The sequence below is a fragment of the Aspergillus tanneri genome (assembly GCF_003426965.1).
Source record: "Aspergillus tanneri strain NIH1004 chromosome Unknown AapTan_1_pilon_pilon_pilon, whole genome shotgun sequence".
Lineage (NCBI taxonomy): Eukaryota > Fungi > Ascomycota > Eurotiomycetes > Eurotiales > Aspergillaceae > Aspergillus > Aspergillus tanneri.
In genome coordinates this window covers 3890777-3914696 of record NW_022984628.1, presented here as the reverse complement: position 1 = coordinate 3914696, position 23920 = coordinate 3890777, and the positions used below count along the sequence as shown (strand labels likewise).

General features: G+C 50.3%; 7 protein-coding genes across 7 annotated transcripts; 1 reads left to right on the top strand and 6 right to left on the bottom strand.

Moving 5' to 3' along the window:
• Nucleotides 1-3909: 3909 nt before the first annotated feature.
• On the top strand, nucleotides 3910-6270 carry ATNIH1004_003279 (Zn(II)2Cys6 transcription factor; the record flags this gene model as incomplete). Its single annotated transcript, XM_033567958.1, has 3 exons — nucleotides 3910-5040; nucleotides 5135-5931; nucleotides 5994-6270. 3 exons carry the CDS (start codon nucleotides 3910-3912, stop codon nucleotides 6268-6270), a joined length of 2205 nt encoding a protein of 734 aa, XP_033429953.1.
• Nucleotides 6271-6293: 23 nt separating this feature from the next.
• On the bottom strand, nucleotides 6294-6685 carry ATNIH1004_003278 (uncharacterized protein; the record flags this gene model as incomplete). Its single annotated transcript, XM_033567957.1, has 2 exons — nucleotides 6294-6490; nucleotides 6580-6685. The coding sequence occupies 2 exons, from the start codon at nucleotides 6683-6685 to the stop codon at nucleotides 6294-6296; spliced, it is 303 nt and encodes a 100-aa protein (XP_033429952.1).
• Nucleotides 6686-6938: 253 nt separating this feature from the next.
• ATNIH1004_003277 (ATP-dependent 3'-5' DNA helicase) lies at nucleotides 6939-10493 on the bottom strand (the record flags this gene model as incomplete). Its single annotated transcript, XM_033567956.1, has 1 exon — nucleotides 6939-10493. One exon carries the CDS (start codon nucleotides 10491-10493, stop codon nucleotides 6939-6941), a length of 3555 nt encoding a protein of 1184 aa, XP_033429951.1.
• Nucleotides 10494-10973: 480 nt separating this feature from the next.
• ATNIH1004_003276 (Ran-binding domain-containing protein) lies at nucleotides 10974-12803 on the bottom strand (the record flags this gene model as incomplete). Its single annotated transcript, XM_033567955.1, has 6 exons — nucleotides 10974-11039; nucleotides 11101-11408; nucleotides 11464-11980; nucleotides 12065-12582; nucleotides 12679-12711; nucleotides 12767-12803. The coding sequence occupies 6 exons, from the start codon at nucleotides 12801-12803 to the stop codon at nucleotides 10974-10976; spliced, it is 1479 nt and encodes a 492-aa protein (XP_033429950.1).
• Nucleotides 12804-13534: 731 nt separating this feature from the next.
• Nucleotides 13535-14705, bottom strand: ATNIH1004_003275 (Yip1 domain protein; the record flags this gene model as incomplete). Its single annotated transcript, XM_033567954.1, has 4 exons — nucleotides 13535-13784; nucleotides 13846-13998; nucleotides 14098-14506; nucleotides 14618-14705. 4 exons carry the CDS (start codon nucleotides 14703-14705, stop codon nucleotides 13535-13537), a joined length of 900 nt encoding a protein of 299 aa, XP_033429949.1.
• Nucleotides 14706-15239: 534 nt separating this feature from the next.
• ATNIH1004_003274 (pentatricopeptide repeat-containing protein) lies at nucleotides 15240-17431 on the bottom strand (the record flags this gene model as incomplete). The annotated part of the gene is made up of 2 exons (XM_033567953.1): nucleotides 15240-16910; nucleotides 16997-17431. The coding sequence occupies 2 exons, from the start codon at nucleotides 17429-17431 to the stop codon at nucleotides 15240-15242; spliced, it is 2106 nt and encodes a 701-aa protein (XP_033429948.1).
• Nucleotides 17432-19647: 2216 nt separating this feature from the next.
• Nucleotides 19648-21400, bottom strand: ATNIH1004_003273 (putative C2H2 transcription factor (Con7); the record flags this gene model as incomplete). The annotated part of the gene is made up of 4 exons (XM_033567952.1): nucleotides 19648-20000; nucleotides 20355-20535; nucleotides 20714-21312; nucleotides 21364-21400. 4 exons carry the CDS (start codon nucleotides 21398-21400, stop codon nucleotides 19648-19650), a joined length of 1170 nt encoding a protein of 389 aa, XP_033429947.1.
• Between the last annotated feature and the right edge of the window lie 2520 nt (nucleotides 21401-23920).

Below are 23920 nucleotides of genomic sequence, written 5' to 3'. Positions count from 1 at the left end.
CTACGAGTTTAGTATTCCGCCTACACAGTATGCCACCTTCAGCTTTGTCCTATGATTTGAGAGAAATACTTGGCTTGCCTACGATCGGCTGTCCTTCTTGCGGGTCTAGGTGGAAGGTCGATGACAATGGGTCCTCAGTCCTCACCAGACTCAACATGGTACTGATGAGAGATTAATTTCCGTGGCCATCGTATACAAATACGAGTACTCTCGTGGTCGGTGGACCAAGTTGTATGCGTGATCAGCCACTAGATGACACCGTTTCAACACAGTAATCTGAAAGTGAACACTAGTCGACAAACAGGAACGCACTAGGACCCAGGAAACCATGAATATGGAGATACAAGCCCTTAAGTCTTACCACGGGACGTGTTTCAATCTGATAAACAGAGTACTGTATTGTATCTAGGCTAATAGAAATGGACATTAATACAACTACTCTATATTTCCAGCTTCGTCAGAGGACCCAGTGCATTTCGATGGGCAGACCCTCAGTTATTCTCTGTTAGGAAGGAGCCTAACTAACTAATTAATGATCGGGCCACAGGTCTCGGAAGCATTTCTCTTGTAGATACCCTTGCACAACGCCACAGAAAGAACATCCATGATCCCCCCAGTTGGCCCAGATGAAGGCTTCTATCTCACGCAGGGGAGTACGAATATACTGGTCCTCACTGCGGGATCTCACTTCATGAAGTGACTGATAGCAGTTCATTCGGGGTACTCCATACTACAGGGTAGACAGTCAGATAGACAGAGGAGCTAGCTACTCCGCCTACCCAAGCATGATCATCCTTCGACCAGCACGGCCTTCCCTTTCCTGCTCTCCTGTGGAACGTGCCGAAGCCTCTGCGGATCCGATCTTCATTTGGCGCCAGTGACAAAGACCGTTGAATGGCCGTTGTCTGATGATCTAGGAAATTTAATGTTTGAACTTTCGTCTTCGTCGCTCTTGTTGGCTCCAGCGCCCATGCGTCCATCCGTGGATTAACTCCATCCGGGATACAGGATGCATTCCGCGACCGGGTCCTCTTTTCCTTCTTGAGCTTGGTACAGACCAATCCGGTCTGGCTGGAGAATCTTCCCCCTCAGTTGTGCCCGAGAACCCCGATATTACGGAGTAGAGAGGGGCTGGGAAGTGTTCCATTGTTGAGGATTAAGGGAGCGCTGACAGAAGAGAAACTTACCAGGGACGTGGTAGGAATTCCACGCCATGCGTAAGAAATCTCGTATGATATGAATCCGACTTAGTAAATTAGTGCAACTGGATCCGGATCAGCCACAAATGTGGTTCCCATCTGTCTGCTTCAACTCTTCGATCAGGGAAAGGAAAATAGGCACGATCTTCATGGTTGGCAGCTGCAGCTCATTTCCCACCAGAGCTAATCCGTCTAGATGACGGGCCAATCCGCCAGCTAACAATCCAATTCAGACCATGTACTGGATTACTGGCTTCATGGAGAGACTGATTGGCCGTGGTTCTCAGTGTGGCTCCGTTTCTTACCGGACTTGGCCACTGTGTGAATGCCAATGCGGTGCATATTCGCTAACCAGCATGGGTTTAGCACTGGTCAGAGCAAGTCTTCTTGCTGCTGATATTGGCCATATGTCGGGGATCCACTCCTAGGCAGTGGGAGGAGGGAGAAAAAGAGGCGCAGATGCCAGAATGGATCATGAGTGCCGAGACGAGGAGTGACCCAGCTTAACCGCGGATAATGCCTAATCAGGACATCTTGGGGGTGTCAGCTATGGCACCATGGTTCGTCATTGAACTGAAGAAGCCAAAAATAAAAAAGAAAAAACTGCACAGTGCACGTACTGCTCTTGGCTGTTCCAAACCATAAAGCTGAGTGGACAGCAATGATATATACAAACTCCACGTCCAAAGACTGAGTTTAACTGAAACAGGTAGGTGTCTTAAGATTCGTCGATCAGGAACATCCGACAGGATATACTTTCGCGGAGATTGCGTCCCATTTTTTATTTTTAATTATTTTCACATTCCGAGCCTAGGTCCAGCATGTGCCGCGCTACTCTAGTAGAACTCAGCATCAAGACCCGGTAAGAACGACAAACCGTATGCAAGGAGAATCAATCCCCATGAGTCAGGTAGAGAAATTGATTAATGGAGAGGCCATAAAAGTGCATTACACAAAAATTTGTCAATCAATCAATCAAAGCAATAATCAGTAATCAATAATCAATAATCAATAATTCTGGCCCCTATAGATCCACCCCATCCCTCATCTGGCTCCACTCCGGACGAACGTTTCGGCAAATTTCACCCAGCGAATTCTGACCTACTCCCCAGTTTCACAGTTGGCCGACACAACCCATGGCAAAAAGTTCATATGTACAGAATACTTCATTGTTGTAGGTATAAACTTTGGGGGAAGAGGACAATGCCACGAGGTGATACATTTCCATTAGGTCCTAGGGTAGATGATATTGGACCTTCCTTGGGAAATGGATTCGAACCAACTCGACGATTCGAACCAACTCGACGCTAGACTCGATTCCCTCTTAAGCATACTGCAATAGGGGCATTGATGCTTGATGCGATATACACAGGGGCCTCACTGTCTTCGAGGTCCGGTAGAGCACAGTTCTATCACCTATATAGGTCCCACCTCCCACGATACACATCATATGCCGTGATCTATCCATTCCATCCTGCCGGATGCCATTATTACATAGTACCTAGTTACAACCTGGCCCTGATTTAGGCTGACAGTACCAGGGTTTGGGGAGTGGGAAGTGGATTGCCGTTGTCGGGGTCCATCGTGGCTACAAGATTCTAGGTAGATTCGTATATACCGAATCCCGGGAAATGGATGATGGACCTCTCTCTCTCTCTCTCTCTCTCGCTCTCTTTCTCCTTCCCGGCCTTCTTTCTCGGGGAAGTTAACTGATCGTCCGGGGAGGTGGGATCGATTCCATGCTTATCATATGAAGTAAATCCCGGATAGAGTGGCGCATTCTAAAAGGACCGGAGAGGGGGAGAGCGAATCAATTCTTCGACGCCGAGAATAGAGTGGAGAGACTCTTCATTCCCTGCTTCATTTCTTCTGCTGGGCTTCTGAAGTTCTGATCCCATAGATAGTCCCAAATTCTAATATGAATCCGCAGTTCCGCACATACCAACGCTAGTGCGACTTAGTGGCTCCATATTTGGCCCATCAATGCATATCGGAGGCTACTTGACTTCTTTCCCCCCCGGACAATTCATGCTAGTGGTCAGGGGAGAGATCATGGACTGAGACTGAGACTGAGAGAGAGAGAGAACGGAGGTGAGGTGAAATGGACAGATGTAGCTATTGTGGATTATATTATATATAGTTAGATACGGCATGATGGTCACCTTCCCGATCATGACGATATGCGCCCACACACGAGGTTTTGGGCTCTGCAATTAAAGTTGTTTCGACGAAAGAATAGCCTGGAGTATTTCCGAGGAGATTGCTTAGTGTTTTGCCTCCCCAACAATGGAGGTTTGGATGGTTTGGGGTTTATTTTTATTTATTATTAGTATTTATTTTTCAGTTTTTGCCTCCTGCTTGTACTTCCTCTCTCTCTCCCCCTTCCGTTCATCATCTGTCTTCCTCCCTCTTCATTTTCATCTCTCTTTCCCTCTCTCTCCCTCTCTCTCCTCTCCAATTCTCTCGTTTCTCATTCCTCCCCGCTTTCCTCGATCGTTTTCATCGTCTCTATTTCTCCTTATCGACAATCCCTCTGTCTCTCGTCGACCCATCCGTTCTTCCCTCACAGCCTGGAGTATGTCGATGGTCGGGGTATCTATCCTGCCCTTCCCCTGCGGGTTTTGATCGCCTTCTTCCTCCCCCAGCTTATGCCGATCTTGTCTACGGCCATCCGCCTGGCTCCTTTGATGCAATCCGTCCTATTTCCACTATGGCGCACCCATACACCCCGTCTCAAACCTCCCTGATCAGCTATCTGCCAGGTCAACATCTGCAGGAACAATCACCGCTCTCTGCCTACTCCCTCCTGGGCACCGGCCAGTACCCGGAGAGCGTCGCGCTGTGGCACAATCCTCCCACGCAACTCCACCAACCGGGTTTGCCTATCGCCACGTCGTATCCGTCGGCTCCGAAACCGCCATCCCTCCTGCAACCTCTCCCCGACCAGAAGAAACACAAGCGCACCAGAAGCGGCTGCTTCACCTGCCGATCCCGTCGCATCAAGTGTGACGAGTCCCGTCCGGTCTGTGACAGATGCCGCAAGGGGAATCGCGACTGCGTCTACCCATCTCCCTCCGCCGGCTCCGCCTCCAAGGTCGCATCCCGCTCCGGCGTGAAACCCAAAACGCCGCGCTCCCAGTCATGTGGGAGCGACTCGTCCGGCCAGGTCGAGCAGGATGAGGTGCGCACCTTGGAGCCCATTGTGGACGAGGAGGAAGAGGAGGATGGAGAGGGAAGCGTAGGTTCGAGTACGCGCCTGTCGCCGGGCACCGCGCTTCCAGCGCAACCGACTCGCTCGACCCCGGGGCTGCCTAGGAAACATAGCGCCCAATCCCTGCGGAAGACGAAGCGCCCGGCGAGACAGCAGGCGGCCACCACCACCACCACCACGACGGACAACCCCTTGGTTTTCCACAAGGACCCCAGCAGTTCGCCATCGACGGAGGCGTCGTCCAAGTTTGAGTCCCTGAGTGCGCGGTCGGCAAGTGTCATCACCGAGCCTTCCAGTCTTCCCAGTACGGCCCACCTCCCGGAAGATCTACGCTTCTATCTCTCCTTCCATCAGGAACATATCTCCTATCGGCATTATTTCTTGCGGCCCCCTAGTGACCGATTTGTCCATCAGAGCATCATCGAATATGCCCTACGATATGAGCCGTTGCTGTACGCCGTGGTGGGTTTCGCGGCCTATCACCATTGCATCCAGACCAGCAGCGGCAAACTCTACACGTTCCTCAAGTATTATAATACCGCCTTGACACTGTTGCGGAAGTCTTTAGGTTCGAGCGAAGCGCACTGCGAAGCGACCTTGATCACCGTTCTCGTACTTACCACTTTTGAGGTGCGTTCCCTGTCCTTCCATCCCCGCTTTCTAGGTAACCCGGCAACCAAAAAAGGAAAAAAAAAAAAAAAAAGTATCGGCTGACTCTCTCCAGGAATTTATAGGGGACTGGGTGAATTTGATTGACCACCATCAAGCCGCCCATGCCTTGATGCGAGAATTGCTGACCCCGGAGTCGGCAAGCATGAATCAACTCCATAGTCACATCTTTCTCTGGTACGCCCGATTCGACGTGGTCGCTGGGATCTTGGCCGGTAATGAGGCGGTCCTAAGTCGCGACTGGTACATTGCAAAAGAGAAATATGATGCCGAACAAGCTGCCAGTTACCCTGAGGATGCTGAGAAGCAGCTCGCGTTGGCTGCGTCGATCAACCGACGGTTCGGTCTAGAAATGGCTTCGTTGTATGCCAAGCTTTCCCGTGGGATGATCCCCTTCGACGAGTTTATCGCACAGAACGAACACTTGGAGCAGAACTTGGAACGGGTGAGGCACATTTTGGAGAAATTCAATGATTCGGAGTATACTGTTTGGGACTATCCGAATAAGAAACCTCTCGGCGAGGAGGACATCGTGGATCCTTACGTCCCGGGAGGTCTGCACCACGGCCCTCTGTCGGATATCAATATCGCCTGGATCGACTACTATTCCACCAAGGCTATGTTCAAGTACCAGTCGTTCTTGTCGGTGAGGCAGTCGTCATGGGCGGAATTGGAAAGCTTGGCAATCGAGCAATGTCGATTGATCGAATCGATCGAGCGGTGGCCGGAGAAAGAGCGCGGATATATCTTCGCTTTCAAAAACAGTCTTGGTATGGCGTGTCTGTTTGCCCCCAAGGACCCGAAGTACGTCATGTGGGGTCGGAAGAAATTCGCTCGCATGGAGCAAAACGGGTAGGCCTCCCTCGCGATAGCATATGTCTGGCACTGCGATAGAGCTAACAAAAGTGGTCAAGGTACGTGACGCCTCCAAAATTCCGACAGGCCCTGGCGACGGTGTGGAGCCTGCCCGAAATCAATCACTGGTGGCTTCCTCACGACGAAGGCTATCCGGATATCCTGCGAGAAGTACGAGCGATGACGGAGGAACGAACGAACAACCCGCGAGATCACTTTCGAGAGAGTGTGCGGGATATGAAGACCTTGTTCTGGAAGATCAGTCTGGATGATACGGAGAGTGAAAACAGCCCATCCTCTACGGGGACGGAAGGAGGGTCGACGAGTGCCAAATAAATACTGGTGCGGGACTCCACTGTTCAAATCAGATTCCCTCCAGAGCTTAACCCATTCCAGAACGCTTCTATGTCAGAGCAGTAGCGAAGTCCGCGGGCTCGATCGATCAGGGTGGGGTGCTGGTGCTCAACAGGTCGCCCGTTGGCGGCAATCTTCCGAAGCCAAAACGCATTCTTCACCGGTTGGTCTGCGCCCTGGAGCTGCAGCGTCGGCTGGCCGCCTGAAAACATGGATATCAGATCTCGTCCCATAATCGGGCTGGACTAGTTCTGGTTGCGATGCGCTCGATCGTCCCTACCAAATTCTCACCACGGGCCTGTTCGTTTGACACAGCCGCTGCGTTGGAATTTTGATGTACTAGAGTACAGTGGCGTTGTGATGGATGGTAGAAGCTGTTTAGGCGTACTTGGATCATTTTGGAATACCCGCTGCAACGCAGTCTTTTTTTTTTTTTTATTATTTATTATTTCTTTTTTCTTTTCTGGGATTGGCAGGACACAGCCACGGGCTTCTGGCACTCGTCTATATATCGTTTATACCATATCATGAGATACATAATAGCATTGGAGGCGTTGCTTTCATCCTCTATGCCTTCCTGATCGTTTTCTCCTTTTCTCTTTAATTTATTAGGTAGCAAAGCTTTTTACATCCAAGTTTGGCATCATCCCTCATTCATTGGTCTCAGAATGACGAAAAGGCACCTCTATAGCTGGGACCACAGTCTCTAATCCCCCTGCCAGTTCACCCAGTCCATCATCACCATCCACATTCTCTCCCCACGGTAAAGAGTCCACATCCACCTCCCACCCAAGCAAACACCGTAACACGACACCTGCACCGGCCTTGCTCATCACCGAGTTCATCTCCTTGCATCGCTCATCACAGACACATTCCAGACACCCCTGGGGGGTCACACACAGACATGTATCGACGCGCGAGACCGCCCGACGCAGGAGCACGTCGATGAATTCAAACGCTTTTCCTGCGATTCCGGAGCCGCATGGGCCCCCCTTGGCGTCGTAGAAGGTCAACCGAGCAGGTCGTTGGCGCGCAGGGGGTTGAAGCAGCTTACGGATGTTCTCCTGGGCCGTGCTCTGATTCTGGGCTTCCACAGCCAGTTTGAGGTTCCTGCCGAGCTCTTTTTTGGCGACCTTGCACTCGGTGCGGATGTCACCAGGCGAGGAGATTACGAAACTAGGCAGCAGGGAAAGCACGGCGTGTTCGGCGGCGTGGATGGCGGCGGCGATGTTGAGATGTCTTGATTTGAGGATATCAAGAGCAGATTTAGGCACATCCAGCCACATGCCTTTGGTGAAGATATCGATCGGTGGGTTATCGACCGCTACAGCGTCGAGGACGCGACCCTGTTTGTCGATCTTGAAAAATCCATACACCACTGCGTGGATACGCACCGAGCCGTAAAATGCGCGCGAGGGCGAAGAGCCCGTCGGCGTATTGGTGATAGATCGTATGGTTTCCGTTTCAATCGGGTCGATGTCTGTGAAGTCGCGCTGCATTGTGCTCCAGTCGACACGGACGCGGACCACGCGTGCAAACCGTTGGTCTGGGTTAAGTTCCTTCACAAGGTATGTGTGACCCTGGTGCAGGAAAATGCCGCCCTCGTAGATGGTGAACAACGCCCGAGACGCCTCGACTTCCTCCAGGACGAGGTTTCGCGTGTTCGTGACGTCAATGATGGCGAAATGCTGGTCTTCAGTGTCACGGATTGAGACGCAGCGCGAGGGCTGCGGGCGGAACCTTTCATCGCAGTGGTAGAAGCCCAGACCGTCGCGCACAAGACGAGTCGCCGCTAAGTCAGGGAGTTGCTGGCCGAAGTAGACACGGTCCTCATCGGGGCGGATGGGCATCTCGAATGCAGCGCACTGCACATGTCCTTCGAGGATGAGCTCGTTGGTCAGATCCACCTGCAACTCGCAGTTAGGCTTGGTGAAGAGCTCCTCCGGATTCTTCATATAGTGCTGGTCAGTAGGATATCGATCTCCTACCAGCACAGAGAGAGAGTCCTTGTTCCGACGTCCGGCGCGTCCGCTCTGCTGGCGCAGGTTGGAGATGGAGTATGGGAAACCCATAGTGATAACAGCGTCGAGAGAGCCTATGTCAACGCCCAACTCCAGAGCGTTGGTGGCCACGATGCCCATCAACTGTCCTTCGAACATTTCTTTCTCGATACGACGTCGGTCTTGCGGACTGTATCCGCCGCGGTAACCCATGACTAGCTTACCAATCTCGGGTCTTTCGAGATTGTGGAATTCAGTCCGCGCAGCTTGAAGGAGGACCTCACATAGTCGTCGAATCCGGCAGAATGCGATCACCCTTGCCCCCCTGAGAATGAGTTGGCAAAACAGCCGTGCTGTTTCGGCGACGCTGTCTCCACGCCCGGACGTTGGGTCGTCGGGGTCTTTGAAAGGTGTGTTCCAACAGATAAATTCCTTCCGGCCAGATGGGGAACCGTCGAAGTCTATCAACTTGACCTCGTCGACGCCGAAAATGGCGTGCATGTGGTCTTCCGGGTTGGCCACAGTGGCGGAGCAGGAAATGAATCGGATATGCCTGTTCCCTACCGCGGCACAGATCCGGCGCAATCGTCGCATGATAAACGCGACATGGGATCCAAAAAGGCCATTATAGACGTGCAGTTCGTCCACCACGACGAATTTCAGGTTTTTAAGAAAAGTCTGCCAGGAGCTTTCCTGCGGCAGGACCGTGATATGTAGCATATCAGGGTTGGTGAAGACAATCCGCGCCTCATCGCGTATGAGATTCCGGTCCCCCATGGGAGTATCGCCGTCGAACGTCTCCACCATGACATCCTGCAGGCCTTCCATGTACTGCAATAGCTCTTTCATGCTGCGTCTCTGATCCTGTGCAAGCGCCTTGGTTGGAAATATATACAATCCTCGACTACCATGGTCTTTCTCTAGCTCATGTAGCATCGGCACCTGATAGATCAGCGACTTTCCTGAGCTGGTAGAAGTTGAAACTATGACATGGTGACCCTCATACAGGTGGTTGATCGCTTCCGCCTGGTGGGAATAGAACTGCGTGATCCTCTTGGCGTTATACAAGGCATTGACAAGATTTTGCGACAGTCGAAAGGTCAACTCTCCATACACCGGAGGCTGGGCATCAAACACTCGGTGTCCCTCTGGTACAATCTGAGCTGTGTACCAATTCATCTCGCGGATATCCGCGATGATCTCGGACATAGACTTGCGTTCCTTCGGGATCTCCTGCGGCGGCTTCGATTCGGCCCGAGCATGATGTCCATCCTCACTCTCAGGAAGCACAGGAACCCAAGAGTTCTTTTCCCGTTCCAGTCTTTCAACCGGATCCGTGCGTTCATCCTCACACTTCACCAAGAACGCATCGATTGCATCAGAGAACTTCTTGTTCCGCTTCTCGATCAATCCCAACATCTGCTTCTGACTGTATACCGGCATTTTCAAATCCTCGTCTCTCATCCTCCGGACCGGTTTTGTCGTGTCCCCAGTCGTGGGACGCTGCCTTTTCAGATCCCCATCCACAAACTCAAATAGCATCACCTTTGCCGTCTCGGAGTCACCACTGTCTTCATCGCGACCGAACGTCTTAAGCATCTCCTTATCCCCAGTGGCCATCACCTCCAACTTCGCCTCATCCACGTACTCAAAGCGTACAGCCCGTGGGACAAGGGTCCTAACGCGCGCAACATCTTCAACGGTTAGCTCATCGCTACCACCCATCTGTCCCTGCACTGCCTTCTTGATATTCTCAAACGTCGTAGCAAAATGCTTCCGTGTACAACAGAATGTATACACTAGGTTCAGCGCGCGATGCGTCCTCGACAGTCTCTTGAACGGTTCCGGCCATGGTGTCGACGGTGTCTGTTTAGTCGAAGTCACAGTATCTCTGACCCGACCTTTCCGTCTTGCCCCCTTTTTAGCCGTGCTCCTAGTTATGGATTTCTCTGCTGATGGCTGAGAAGGAGCCTGTGTCTCGTCATCATGTCCGGCGGCAGTCCGCGTAGAAGTATCCAATGATTCTTGGCTCTGTGGTTTTCGCCGTCGTCTCTTAGGTTTCTCCTTGTCGATGTCTATACCCTGATCCCCTATCCGCTCGGAGGTGTCATCGTTGGTAAAAACTGGAGTCTCAAGGGGGGCTCTTTTACGTTTCGATACCGAGCCTGTGTGGTCCGGACATTGTGATTTGAGGCGGCTCGTCATCACGACGCCCCATTGTGGTCATTTGTAGACGACAGTGTGGAATAGGATGTGTAATAAAGTCGGTCCTATCGATAGGAAGGAAATAAGAAACGCATGATCACGTGAATTGGGTCTATATTACCATATCGGACATAGCAGAACATCATATTTACTCCGTAATGCTACCAGTCTAATTGCCTAGGAATCCATGTACAAGAAGGAAGTTGAACGAGGGCATAAAATGTGATATGATATATTCAAATCGCCAAGAAATAACAGCAAGAAAATGGGAGAATAAAAAAAAGAAAGAAAAAAGATATAGATAATCACAGCCCAGCTCAACCGACTCGAACATAGTACTGTGCTCCTCATACCAAATGCAAAAAGACCAGAGCAACCAACCCAACCAACCCAGAAATGCAGACATTTTCTCTCCACCTGTCCTCTCTCTCTCTCTCTCTTCGAGGTTCGACTCGTTTACGGACAGGGGTAGATTTGAATTCACTGTTCCTCGAGTAGGTCGCAGACGACCTGGTAAAGTTCCTTGGCAAGATCCTCACTTCCCGTCTGGAAGAAACAAATACATTAGTTTACGATGAGAAAGATAGATAGAGAGGGGGGAGCTCACTCGAAGCAAGATAGGAACCGAACGACCACTTTCCAAGCTAGCAAGATGGATCTGTTTCGATTTCGGTTCGTTGCCGGACGCATCACCGACATTCATACCCTTGAAGATGGGAGTGTTGAGCATCACGCGCAATACGCCATCGGCGCGCATGATCAAGCGAGCGGTGTTCTTGTCCTCTTTGCCGTCGGTGACTTTGACGTTTACTTTGAATGTACCGATACCACGCTCTCGCCATTCTCCATCAGAGAATTGGAAGAGTTTCGCTTTGCAGGAGAAGTACGTCTTTTCTTCTTCCTCTCCTGTCTCGACTATTGCAGGAGGTTAGTATGATTTGCAAAGGGTTATTAGAATGTAAACACATACTCGGTCGTTCGAAGAACCTCTCGTCTGTCTTGTCTTGCTCGAACTCTGCCAGTCCATTATCGCCATCTTCGTCTTTGCTTTCCTCTTCCTCGTCCTCTGTAGCACCGAACGGCTTCTTGCTAGAGCTGCCGAAAAGACTAGGCGCCCCTGGCGAGGCAAAACTGGTAAGACCTCCCTTGGATTCCGATGCCCCAAATCCTCCGTGAAATCCTGAAAATCCGGACCCCAGAGCCGCAAAACCCGAAGTGCCGGCCGCAGCGGCGAATGCAGTAGCAGCTGGTTTCCCAGCTTCTGTGGTAGCCGGTGATTTGAACACCGAAGTAGTGGAACCTCCTAGCGAACCGAACGGCGATTGTTCCGAGCTCGCAAAGGCGGCCAGACTTGACGAGGCGAAGGCGGACGAGGATGTCATAGTGGCAGGCTTGGAGGGTTCTTCTGCCTCTTTTAGTTTTGAGGTACCTAGTGAGCCGAAAGGAGAGACAGTAGAAGCATTTGCAAATGCGTTGGGAACAGCGGCCTGAAAAGTAGTAGAAACGAAAAAGCAAACATGTAAGTATATGGCATCTTCTCACACAACGATCCCAACGGTAGATTGACTTACCGAATCTCTCTCCTGCGAATTGTCCCTATGTCGTTTCTTTTCCGGCTCCCTCTCACCTGTAGATTTCTCCGTAGAGGCACCCTCCTCTGTGGAGGTGTGCTGAGCTTCCGGTCTCGCAACAGCATCTTCAGCCTTGTTCTCATCTTTGTCCAACTGATCTCTACTTCTCTTCTTCTTCGGGCCCAAAGTCTTTGAGAGACCATCCACATTGGTCGACTCCTCTGGCTGCGTCCTTTCAGCGTTGGATGAAGCCGCATTCGCTTCTTCGTAGCTAGAATCGCGCGACCGTTTCCGTCTATGACCGAGATCATCATTTTCAACGTCGCACTTCTCTGGCTCATTGTCATCGAATGAACGCTTTCGGCCTCTGCTGCTAGCCCGACTGGTATTTCCGCCTTCCTGCGGTTGTTCAGTCGGGGGGTTCGGGGAGGCTGTGATGGAAGTTTCCTTCAACTTGTTGCGAACGGGACGCTCACCACCGTCGTTATCGGAGGCTTGGGAATCATCTGCGGCGGTTCCTGCAGAGCCATCATGAGTCAAATGCACAACGACCTTGGAACTAGTCCTAAATTGAACGGGATTTTTATTGCCGCAGCTAGAGTAGACACACGTACCTTGGAGATCCGTCGATTCTTTTTGAATGTCGCCTGATATCGTGTGAGTATCGATCGTCAATAAATCAGACCAGGGGGTAAAAGTTACCTTCCATGTCGTGATCGTTCCGCAAATCGGAAGCCATGTCTATTACGTCGAGATCGACGTGCTCACCAATGACCCAAGAGCTGCGATAAGAGTCGAGAGAAGGGAAGAGGGATCAATAAGCCACGGCAGTCGCCGAATATCCGATCGATGCAGAAGCCGTGTCAATGGTCGGCAACTGGCGAGGAAATTCTATAACTGACGCTATAGATCGAAGTGTTAGTCCATTGATTAAGCAGGTGGAATCCTCGAGGCAGTTCAAGCAGATGGTGGGCTTGGAGCAGCGCAACCGAGTTCAGATGGGAAGATCTCACAGATACTTCGAGTCAGTTGTAATCTCCACGAGGATGTCCCGCAAAGACAAATTCTAGGGGATGTCTTCAGGCTAGGAGGGTCGGTTAAATTGGGAGCTCAACGAGGACCAGACGAGGTGGCTAGTGAGGAGGATAGAATCGGATGGCAACTGGGGCCAGCAAACGGGTGACGAACTGCTGCTTTGTTGTCGGCGGTCGGACTGTCGCCCGGTTACCGCTCGGTCCACCCCGCAGCATTTCTGGGCATGAAAGACTGCATTGGATATCTTACAATTCTAATACAGAAAAAAAGGGGGGGGGAAGACAGAAGAAAAAAAAAAGGCAGCTATTCAGATGGAAAATATAAAAACGGGAAAAAAAACATCAGACTACGAGGCTCATTATCCCTCGACAATGTATCCCCTTCTCTCGGGCGGAATCACACCAAACCCGGGGGCAATCAATCCTCCTCAGCCTCTCAGCTAATGAAACAGAGGCATCCAATCGCAATGTAGAACACGAACAGGGGGTAAACCGCGATGCCGACTCGGTTCCGGAGGACTCCTGAGCCTCCCAGAATGCTAACACCCGCTGCCAATGACCACGCGATCAGAACGAGATAGACCGGTATCCGGGCGATAGTCGGGAGGCCCAAGGCGCTGAGGAGGGCGGCGATAACGAGAGGAAAGAGAGTGTAGCCGATGATGCAAACGGACTGGAAAAAGGAGCTGAAAGCCAATGCATCAGTAACCCAGGCTCATCATCAGAGTAAACATAGGAAGCACATACATATTTCCACCCAGTAGCTTAATCTGCAGGGTCACAACCGCTTCTCCAATCCACACGATTGAGAACACTCCCGAGAAGACGATGTCGGACTGATCTCCTTTGGCGCGCATCGCCAGAAACATGCTCAAAAGCAAGCAGAAGATGAGAGGGCCCCTATAGGAAAGCCAATCCGGTTAGCCTATTGCTTCGAATCCACCCACACACAGAGAGAGACAGAAAGAGAACATATCTCTCCCTCGATTGTCCACCTACCAGAGATCCCAATCACGCAGCCCTTCACTCATACCACCCTGGAGTACCATATCGGCATCCGGCCAGCGCCCCGCCAGATTCCTCAAACCACCACCAAATCCAGTGGCCTCCCCACGCTCCGCGGCACCGATGCCACCTCCACCGCGCTGCAGCAGTCCGCCCATGAGATATTTAGGCCACAGCACCTGGCGCATTTTCTCCCATACTGCCAGCAGGTCACGCGAAAGGGTGTCCCAGACACTTTCGTCGATGGTATTGAGAGCTGCACGACGGTCTTCGCCGGGAATAGACGACGTGAGGTAATTGCCGGACAGGTTGCCACCTCGCGAACTCGAAGATTCGGCCTGAATGTTGCCTCTTAGCGGGGCAGTATCCGATGTATCGTGTAATGGGTCGTCGGCTTCGATCGCTATCAAGTCGTAGAATTTCCAAAGACAGGGTTAAATGACTCGTCACGTAATACTGATCAAAAGGACGAAACATGGTCTCGGAGGGAATGGGGCTCGTCGGTGAAACTTACCATCATCTGTTTCAATGATATCGTCATCAAGGATTGACTCATCATCCTGTGAGAGCCGATGGGGATAGTGTGACGCTGCGCTGGCCATGGTAGGCGGATTTGTTGTGCTTCAATTCAACTATCTTACGACCACGAAAACATTACCTACCAAAGGAAGGGCCTTGGAACTGCAGGATGGGCCAGATATACCAAGCCAGTATCGCCGAATCCCTAGGGAAAGAAAGTCAGGAATCCAATACCAAAGGCAGAAGCAGACAGTTGTTGTCGATGGATCGGAGAGGCTAGAGTGGCATTACGTACCCGGCACGGACTGAAAGGGGCAGGCGGAACGGATCGTGCTGCAGCGGCCATGGTGCTTTGTCAGATCCAAATCGTGAGGTCTAGTTAATTACTCTAGTTTATTAAGTAGATAGAATTATATGACAGGAGTCTCCCATTCTATCTGTGCTGCTATACATATACAGCCATACTATCTATCTATGTATATATGTACAGGTGCATCCAATCCCAACCAATCAATAATCGTACACAAAGGCCACCGTATATACCAACGCCCATATATGCATACAAATCAGCCGTCAAACCCTGGACCAATGAACGTTTTATACATATTCAACCTAAGTCAAGCTCTGCTAGCCTTTGATGGAGCCTCGCCGTCTTGCTGGTCGCTAAATGCGAGCAACTGCTCGGGGGTTGGAGCCACGAGCTTGCCGTTGTACTTCTGAGCCATCTCGCTCTTGGAGTATTTCCTCAGCTCCTGCGATAAATTTTCATATTCCTGACTGAGCGGCTTGGACAGTAGCTTGGCATTCTCAGGTTTCAAAGCCTCGTCCACCAGGGCTCTTGTCCGGAGCATGATCTTCACAGCAACAGTTCCCGGGACCGCGTCTCGATTTTTCTTATTTGCTGCACGGAGACTTGAGCTATGTTCCAGGGCTTTCTCAAGTTTAGCAATATGGGGCCGCAGGTGTTCGATCGCATTGGTATGCAAGTTCACTTGCAACTCGCGACCGATTACCGCCAAATTTTTGGATGAGCCTCCCTGGTTCCCGTTGAGACCATTCATAGACACTAGGAGCTGAGGATTCTCCTTCAAGACATTGATCAGAACAAGATAGCTATCCAACGCCCGAGGATCCGGGAGCACACAAGACTTGTCCATGAGCCTAAGAAGTTCATTGGCATTCTTCAGAATATTGATGTTCCTTCGGTCCCGGCGACAGCAGCTGAACGCGATGTGGAACGCCTTTCCATCGGCCAGGCGGGAAGGCACAATCTGATTCTGCATGACCTCAACAGTAGCGCGACTCGAGCGGCCGGCTCGCAGTAGCCGCAGGTACTGATGGAATGAGGCTGCGTCTGGTTCCACCTTGTATCTATGATTCTCTTGCGTGAGGTGATGCCAATACGCCTTTCCAGAACCCAATGCCTGAGGCATGGTTAAGCAAGCTTCCAAGATGATGGATAGCTCCCTGTTGCCCACCGAAATATACGACGGGACCGTCGTACCCGATGGAGATTCGTCGGGGACAACAGGATCAAAGAGATTGTCGAAATTTTTCCCTTCCTCCTGCTCTCCCAGTGTTTCGGAGTCGACTTTGGGTGGCCTGTATAGTCTTTCACCTTCGTCCACAAAAGGGACGTCTTCCAGCTCTTTGTTTGCCTGGTTCAAGCCCCCCCGTGAACCTCCCGATGACGTAGCAGGTTTTAAGTTGTAAGAACCCTTTAGAGGCTCCGTTGCCAAGATAGGGATACCAGCGGTCTGGTTAAATAATGCAAGCACATCGTAGCAATCGTGGTAACTAGGACCGTCCAGAAGGAACCTGCCCATGGTGCTCACCAGATAATTATCGATAACATGCTGTCCCTTCTTCCACCGGTAAACAACATCAGTCCATACCCGCTTTCCCTCCGTGATCCCTTGGGCTTTCGCAGCCATGATCTGTTCGACGTCCTTAGGCGACATGTCTTTCACGTCCCTGTGCGTCGCGTCCGTGATACCTCGCAGGATGGTAGTGTATGTAAACGGGTCCGGGGAGCCCGGCCCTTCTTCGGGAAGCTCGCCAGCGATTTGCCATAGGGTATCCATATCACCCTGACGAGCACAGACCGCAAGCATAGCATTGCTATGGATGATGCTGGGCTCGACTTTCGAATTTTCGGCAAAGATAGACCTATATATACTCAAAGCAGTCTTTACAGGATCGAGCCCGGAATTCCGTGGTGCTTTGCTTAGTCCACTTAACATAATTGTATAGGTCATAGAATTCGGTTTCCGTCCACGTTTTTTCATCTACAAGAAACAACCGAAAAATCAGTCACTCCAAGGCCATCCCAGCAGTAGAGGGGGTGGGAATGAAAGAGAAAGAGAACACTTACTTCATTGTAGAACTTGAAGGCGGACCGAGGTGACCCCTTGTCCATACTATACTCAAGAAGATGATTCCAAGCCACGGAGCACTCCATGTCTTCCTTTTGCGCCGCGCGCACCAAGGCAGCCGCCATAGCCACATAACTAGATCTCAGCAACCTCCCGACCCGGTCAGCCAGCGCCCGAGGATCTTTCAGCCACTTCAGCTCTTGTTCAACCACCTTTGAGGTCTTGCGGCGCGCGCTGTGCCCGCGCTGCTCCCGCGCTTTAGGGGACGTCCCCTCCATCGCAATATCAAACAGCATGGCATCCTCATTATCACTGCGCTCGGGCCGGTGCTGTGTCTTGGGGGGGTCGGTTTCTGGACCCGCGGGCGGACCCGTAGAGTATGGCTTCACATCTCCCGATGACTTCCAAACGCCAGTTTGTCGTAGGACCACCATTCTTCGTGCAATAGGCTGATGCAATAAGGAAGCAACTGCTCGTGTCTGAATACCTCTTGTCCACCTCGTGCCCAGAGATATTCTCAGCGCCATAGTATTTCCGACCCCTGTCCGCAGAGCACTGGCATTGCTGCAACGCAGCATTTAAAAAATAGAGTTAAATAAGGGTAAACCAAAAGAATCGCTTTTCTTATATCCGTCACAGTCCCGAAAAGCGAATGAGACCCTTCTAATTGAAGTTGTCTATCAGCAATGCAATCATCTGCGAAAGGTTCAGAAAAGTTTTTCCGGATTGAGTTGACAAGGTACTTGAAGGTGACGTAAAAACTAAACCAAAGCAGAAGGAGGAAAAAAAAAAAAAAAGGTAAAATTTACAACACAAGAGAGAGATCTAGGTGTCAATCATGCAGACTTCAAAGAACACCAGCCAAAAGAGTTGAGGAAGGCCAGAAAAGGGCTTCGGCTGCAGCATCCATCACCAAGCACCGACCGCCTTAAGCAGAATGAAGGCATCAAAGCAAATATCCAGACTAGGCAGGATATGGTTAGCCTGATATTTCGTGAACAAAGTAACTCCGTCCCCGAATAGACGGGTGGGAACCTCAGGCAGCGATACTAGCGCTCATCGCCATCGCTTCGTTAGTTCGTTCCATCGCTAGACCATCCATGATCCATCCATGCCACCACGGCCGCTAGACTAGTTCCAACCAGCATCTTGCTGACATTGTCACATTACACCAGCCGGGATCTAGTAAGGAACCGCTAAACCATAGATAACTTTAAGCCTTTTTAGCCTTCCGTGCCTCGTCATCCTCGTGGCTCGAGGCGTTAAAGGTTCCCATCCCTACCTTAGATCGACCTAGATACTAGTCCGGTGGCTAACCTAGTCTCGGCTTGGTCAACCACCTTACATCCTAGGTTCGGTACTACTGACTAATTAGTGTCTTCTGCCTGGAACATTCTCATCACTAGTCTAACGGCTAATCGGTCCCTTTTAACTGCTGAATGTATTGTTACCATTCGACTTGTATCCAGAGCATACTAGGCGGTACTCTGAACTTAGCAAAGCTTAAAGTTTACCCCTACAAACCGCCAACGACCAGCAATGCAGAGCTTCATATAGCTGTACAACCGCTTGTCTTGGCTCTTTTTGGATCTGACACATCCCATACCCGATAGTTTTTACGTGGTAGTCCAGCTCATCTATGCACACAAATACATCTGGAAAGCATACTATCTGCCTGTAGCATCCTACTATCAACATTTATTACCTAAATTCAGGTACATGAAACGCTCGGAAGCAGAAGAGGCGGAAAGAGGACAAAAAAGAGAGGGGAAGGGACATAAACAACATTCAAACTGAGAAATGTAAAACCAGACTTGAGCCACCAAACCGAAGCTGAAAAAGTTGAGAGCAAATGAAAAGGATCACATGCACGCATTTGGGGACCAAAACCCTGGGTAACATATTTGGCCACAGCATAGAGACAAATGGCAGTAAGGCAGATAAGCATTGCAGGTAATTCACATACAGCATTCCAGGGAAATTTAATTGTAACAAAGTTGGCATAACCCATCACGGGCAGAGAGAAAAGTAATCAAGGAAAAGAGGAAGGAAATAAAGAAAATGAAGAAAAGAAACTAAAGCACAACTAATGCAGACGGCCACGCCAGACATCCCAAGTCACAATCCGATAAGCCAGTACCCATGCAGGGAAAACAAAACCACTTCCCCCCATTAGGGATATTCTTTTGCTCATGCGATCTAATTCAAAAAAAAAAAAAAAAAAAAAAAAAAGAAGAAGAAAAGAAAAGGGAAGAAAAAAAATAAATGGGACAGAGGTGGTGGTTGCAAGGCCACTCTTTTGGACAGCACCAATCAAGGCCAGGAAATGGTATCATGTGCGCAAATTTAAAGAATTAGATCCGGCATGGCGATGTGGGATTAGGAGAATTTGTTATTAGAATATGCAACCTTAAAAACGACAAGGAAGCAGGTTATCTATTGCGCGTAGCTGGCTGATTGGTTTTCTGCGAAGCCATCGTCGATCAGCCACAAGCCCCACTGCAATAGACTTGAGGACCATTTCCCCATAAATTTCCTTGGATGGGTTGTTCCCGTCTTTCTTTCTCCGTTCCTCCGAGTGTCGTAGTTCGTCTCATTCTTGCTTTTTATGGCCCGGTCCTAACCAACAATGCAAATACAAAGGACTTGGCTACTTACGTTGCTGGTACACTTGGCCGCTCTGCCCGTATGGGGAGTGAGGATAGTTGGGAGGGTATGCCATTTGTCCGTTGCCCTGATAGACCATGCCGCCACCGGGAGCACCGTATTGACCAGGCACTTGACCATCAGCCGGCTGGTATCCAATCGGGGGCAACTGAGGTCGGACACCACCAGGGTAGGTGGGAGGTTGAGCACCCTGGGGATCAGCGGGATTAGGAGCATCAACTTGGTTCGCTTGCGCCGCCTGAGCAGCGGCAGCACGCTCTCGCTCTTCGGCCGCCTTGCGCTGGGCCTCTTCCTCCTTCTTGCGGGCCTTCCATTCCTTGCGGATTTCCTTAAATTCTATGCATAAAGTTAGCCAGGGATGGCCAGAAGTCCGAGTATAGCTTATTAGTGCAATGGAGGGCAGGGAAAAGGGAACAGAAGGGGGGAATGTCGGGCGTAATGAAACACAACAAAGCACTGCTATCAGAGCATGGTCGAAGGGAGTCGACGATAGCTTAACCTCAGCGCGGCTTTTCACACTACTGCGATCTGCTCGCACTAAGGCAGTGTAACTAGACTAGTGTGTGGCACCCGCACTAGTCCCCAGCCCAGCTATCTATCAACCCCTCCCATAAAATACGATGCCATCGGCGAAAACACCAACAATAAAAGAAGGATCAAAATATAAATTATAGAGATCCATTAACATACCTTCTGGAGTACGCTTGGCTCCGTGAGACTGCATTGTTACGTGGGCGTTCAAATGGTTGAGGGTACCGTAAGCCTTCTCACAACCATTCCATCCACACTTATACATACGCTCAATCTCTTCATAACGGCGCCGTGGTCTCTTGTGCTGTTGCGCACCAGGGATAGGAACAAATGAATAAACCTGGATCATATTCCATGTGAGCCAATGAACAAGGACAAAAATTATGATGAAAAAGTGTGCCGCAGTTCCGTCCCTGGAGGTAGCCTGATAGCGGCTCCCGTATCCGGGGTGTCCCAGACAAAACTAAACGCAGATGCGCAGCCTTTGGAAACAGACGCCAGAATCATCAAAAACATACCTGACCAGGGCGCGGCCCTGCGGTTGCAGCAGGGGAGGCGGGACCAACCGTTGTGGCAGGAGTGCTATAAGGTCCTGGCAGACCGTGTTGGTGTTGTCCATACCCATGCGACCATTCTGGACGCGTATACATCTGAGGAGGCGGCGGAGGGGGATGACCCTGGTACTGGGCCATATCATGACCCTGGGGCTGGTAAGGCGAGTAGGGAGGAGGATAGGTGGGGCTGGAGGCCGCAATTGAGGGATCTATAGGAACGTCCGCGTCAGACTTAACGTTCGTGTGATGATTGCGATGGTCATTGTGCTGCCCATCATGGAGAGTGGTCATGGACGGACTTGTTGCTTGAGCCATACCTGCCGCGCCACCGGCCTGAGTGTTGGGAGCGTGATGGTAATGAGGCGGGCGGGCCAGGTACTCGGGATAAGCTGGAGAGCGCGCGGCTGGCGGGGGGTTCAGACCGTAGTCGGACTGCGGCGTGTTGGAGGCCGAAATATTGGTGGCGGGGCGCACCTCAGGCTGAGGGGTATACTGAGGGTTAGGGCGAACCTCCGGCTGAGGGGTGTATTGAGCAGTGGCAGCAGCAGAAGCCTGGTCTGCAGCTGAATGTTCAGAATGTGCCGCAGCAGATGGTGGATATGGAAAGTGCGAACCTGACTGCGCGTACTCCGAGGCAGGTCTGTTGTCCATATAATACAAGTCTTGCCGCTACCCGGGTAAATATCCCTGACAATCCTCCAAACTAAAATAAACCCGCGTGCCTGTTTAGAGACGCGTCAAGTGACACAATGAGCTTTGTGGTTGTAAGATTGAGGACGTGCCGAAAAGTGAAATATGCGACAGGGAGAGGTAGCTTAGGAGATCAGAGTAAGATCCTGTGGCAAATGCTTCCAGAGATTTCCTGTCTCCTGTTGGTTGAAACGTACTGTTTAATGAATTGGACGCGGGCCAGGAAGTAAGAGAGCTTATTGCAGCAGGCCCCGTGGATGCAGAGAGAAAGAGAGAGAGATGGAAAAAGGAAAGAAAAAGGAAAAAGATCGACGCGTGAAATTTAGTTGCAAGAATTGCAACGCTTTTCCAACGCACTGATAATCGAGGAAAAAAAATTTTAAAAAAAAAGGGGGGGGAGGGGGACAAGACCAGATTAAGTTTTGCTTTTGGGTTCTGTTTTTTGTAAATCTCTCCCTGAATATGATAAAAAAAGAAATACAGAACAAGGCAGTGGTAATTCTTAGAGACAGTGGTGCTGGATCACGATGCTTAATTGCCTTAGTCGCCTCTTAGGGTGACGGAGAATGCCTTGCAGGGTGGCGGTAGGCACAACAGCACGAGGAACCAGCGGGAGTAAAAAGGGACGGTGCTGTCTGCGCCGGGGCAAGGTGAAGGTTTAGAAAGCAGCCGGGGCAGAGCCAGTTAGTCACTAGGTAGGGCCTAGCACGGAATAAAATAAAACAAAATAAAAATAACAGGAGTGAATAATAAATAGGTATCAAATCCACACAGCTCAAACAGTGATAGCGCAAGAGACGATGCTTCGATTCAAGAGGGCAATACAGTAGCACAGTCACCCTAAATTCGAGACGGAGGGAAAATGGTTCGACTCGACCCGGAAAAGAAAAAACCTGGGCAGAGGAGGCGGCCTAAAAAGGCTTTGGACGGTCCAGCAAGAGGCTTTTCGGCAGGAGGAAAAGCACAGGTTAGGGCACCTCGTGGGATCCGAGAGAATGGTGGAGCGCGTGGGCCCGTATTTTTTCTTTCTTCTTCTCTTTCGGTCCTTTTTTTTATTTATTTTTTTTTTTTTTGGTCCTTGAAATTTTTTTTTTAAACTCTCAGGAAAGAAAAACGTAGAGGCGGAATCATAGAGGAGTGAGGGTTGTAATAGAACCAAGTAAAGTAGGAAGGTAACACCTGGTAATAACGAACAAGAACGAGAAGGGGCGGTTTGGTAAGTATTATTACTGGGGCCACCCTGGAAGATTAATTATTACTTGTTCTTTCTGCTTTTTTTTTTTTTTAAACAAAAAAAAAAAAAAAAAAAAAAAAGAAAAGAAAATTATTTCCTTTCTCTTCCTCGCCCTTGGATCAGAGTGCTTGTCGGTTAGTGGTGACGGGTCCGAAGATAGTAGTTGCTAGCAATTTGACCCACCCTCTTCTTAATAAAATATGTAATTTTTTTTCTTTTGGCCCCTTTCCCCTCAGTTATCGTTGGACTGTACGGAGTACCTCCAACTGTGTGTAAGTACTGTGTCTCTCTCGTAACCCGGCTAAGCCTTCCCTGTCGGAGGGACTTTTTTTTTTTTTTGGCTCGCCTCCCTCTTGTTCTACCTCTCCTAATAGGCGGAGCACTCCGTTAAGGGGTGGCAAATAAAAAATTTTTCAGCACCTCCTTTACCTTTCCTATTTCTTGAGCCCTTTGTTTGGACGGTGCTCACCCCACCTTTGGTCCGAAGGTGGCGTGAATACAATGTTGATAACTTGATGTCAAAATGAAGCTTGATATGTCAGCTTTGGCTAGGGGGAAATTTAGAGCTTGGATAGTCTACCCGCACTTCGGGACGGAAGGTGCACGTCTCGAGTTTGGCCCAGGGAGACTGTTAGGAATAGTTAACTAGGGAATGGCGTGCCCAAGGAACGACTTGAACAACGGTCTGGATGGTGCGAGACTAGTTTAAAGGAGGTGTAGCGTATGTCGGGGTGGGAAGCGAAGACCGCGTGCAGGGTCCGTAGTGGAGGCTTCTCCAGACTGAAAAGTAAAGGAGTACAGCCATAAAATTTAAATTTCAAATTAGAACAATAAAAGTAACGCCAAATCAATAATCTAAAACAACAACACTATCAAGTCTAGAGTAGCATTGAAAGCGAAGCCCAGAAATAGCGGCTGGTGCGGAAAGAGATGATGTGATGTGGAGAGGAGGAAGGCCACCTAGCCACTGCTACTGACGGGAAAAGGAGGATGAGGAAAGATACTGTAATGGGCGTGTTGACCACTCACTTCGTCGGTACTACCGCTACGGGTCCTCAAAGAGGGGAAAGGGAACAAAAACATCATTCAACCGAAGCGTGACCAAAGAGTCACCAATGGGAATCAGCTTTCCAGTGGAGCCCAACTTCTTGACTGGGAGATACCAGCTGTCCATTTTCAAATCAGTGGTCGAAAGGTTTCCAGGATCTCACCATTTTCCCTTTTCTTCTGAGGTCTACAATTCTCTG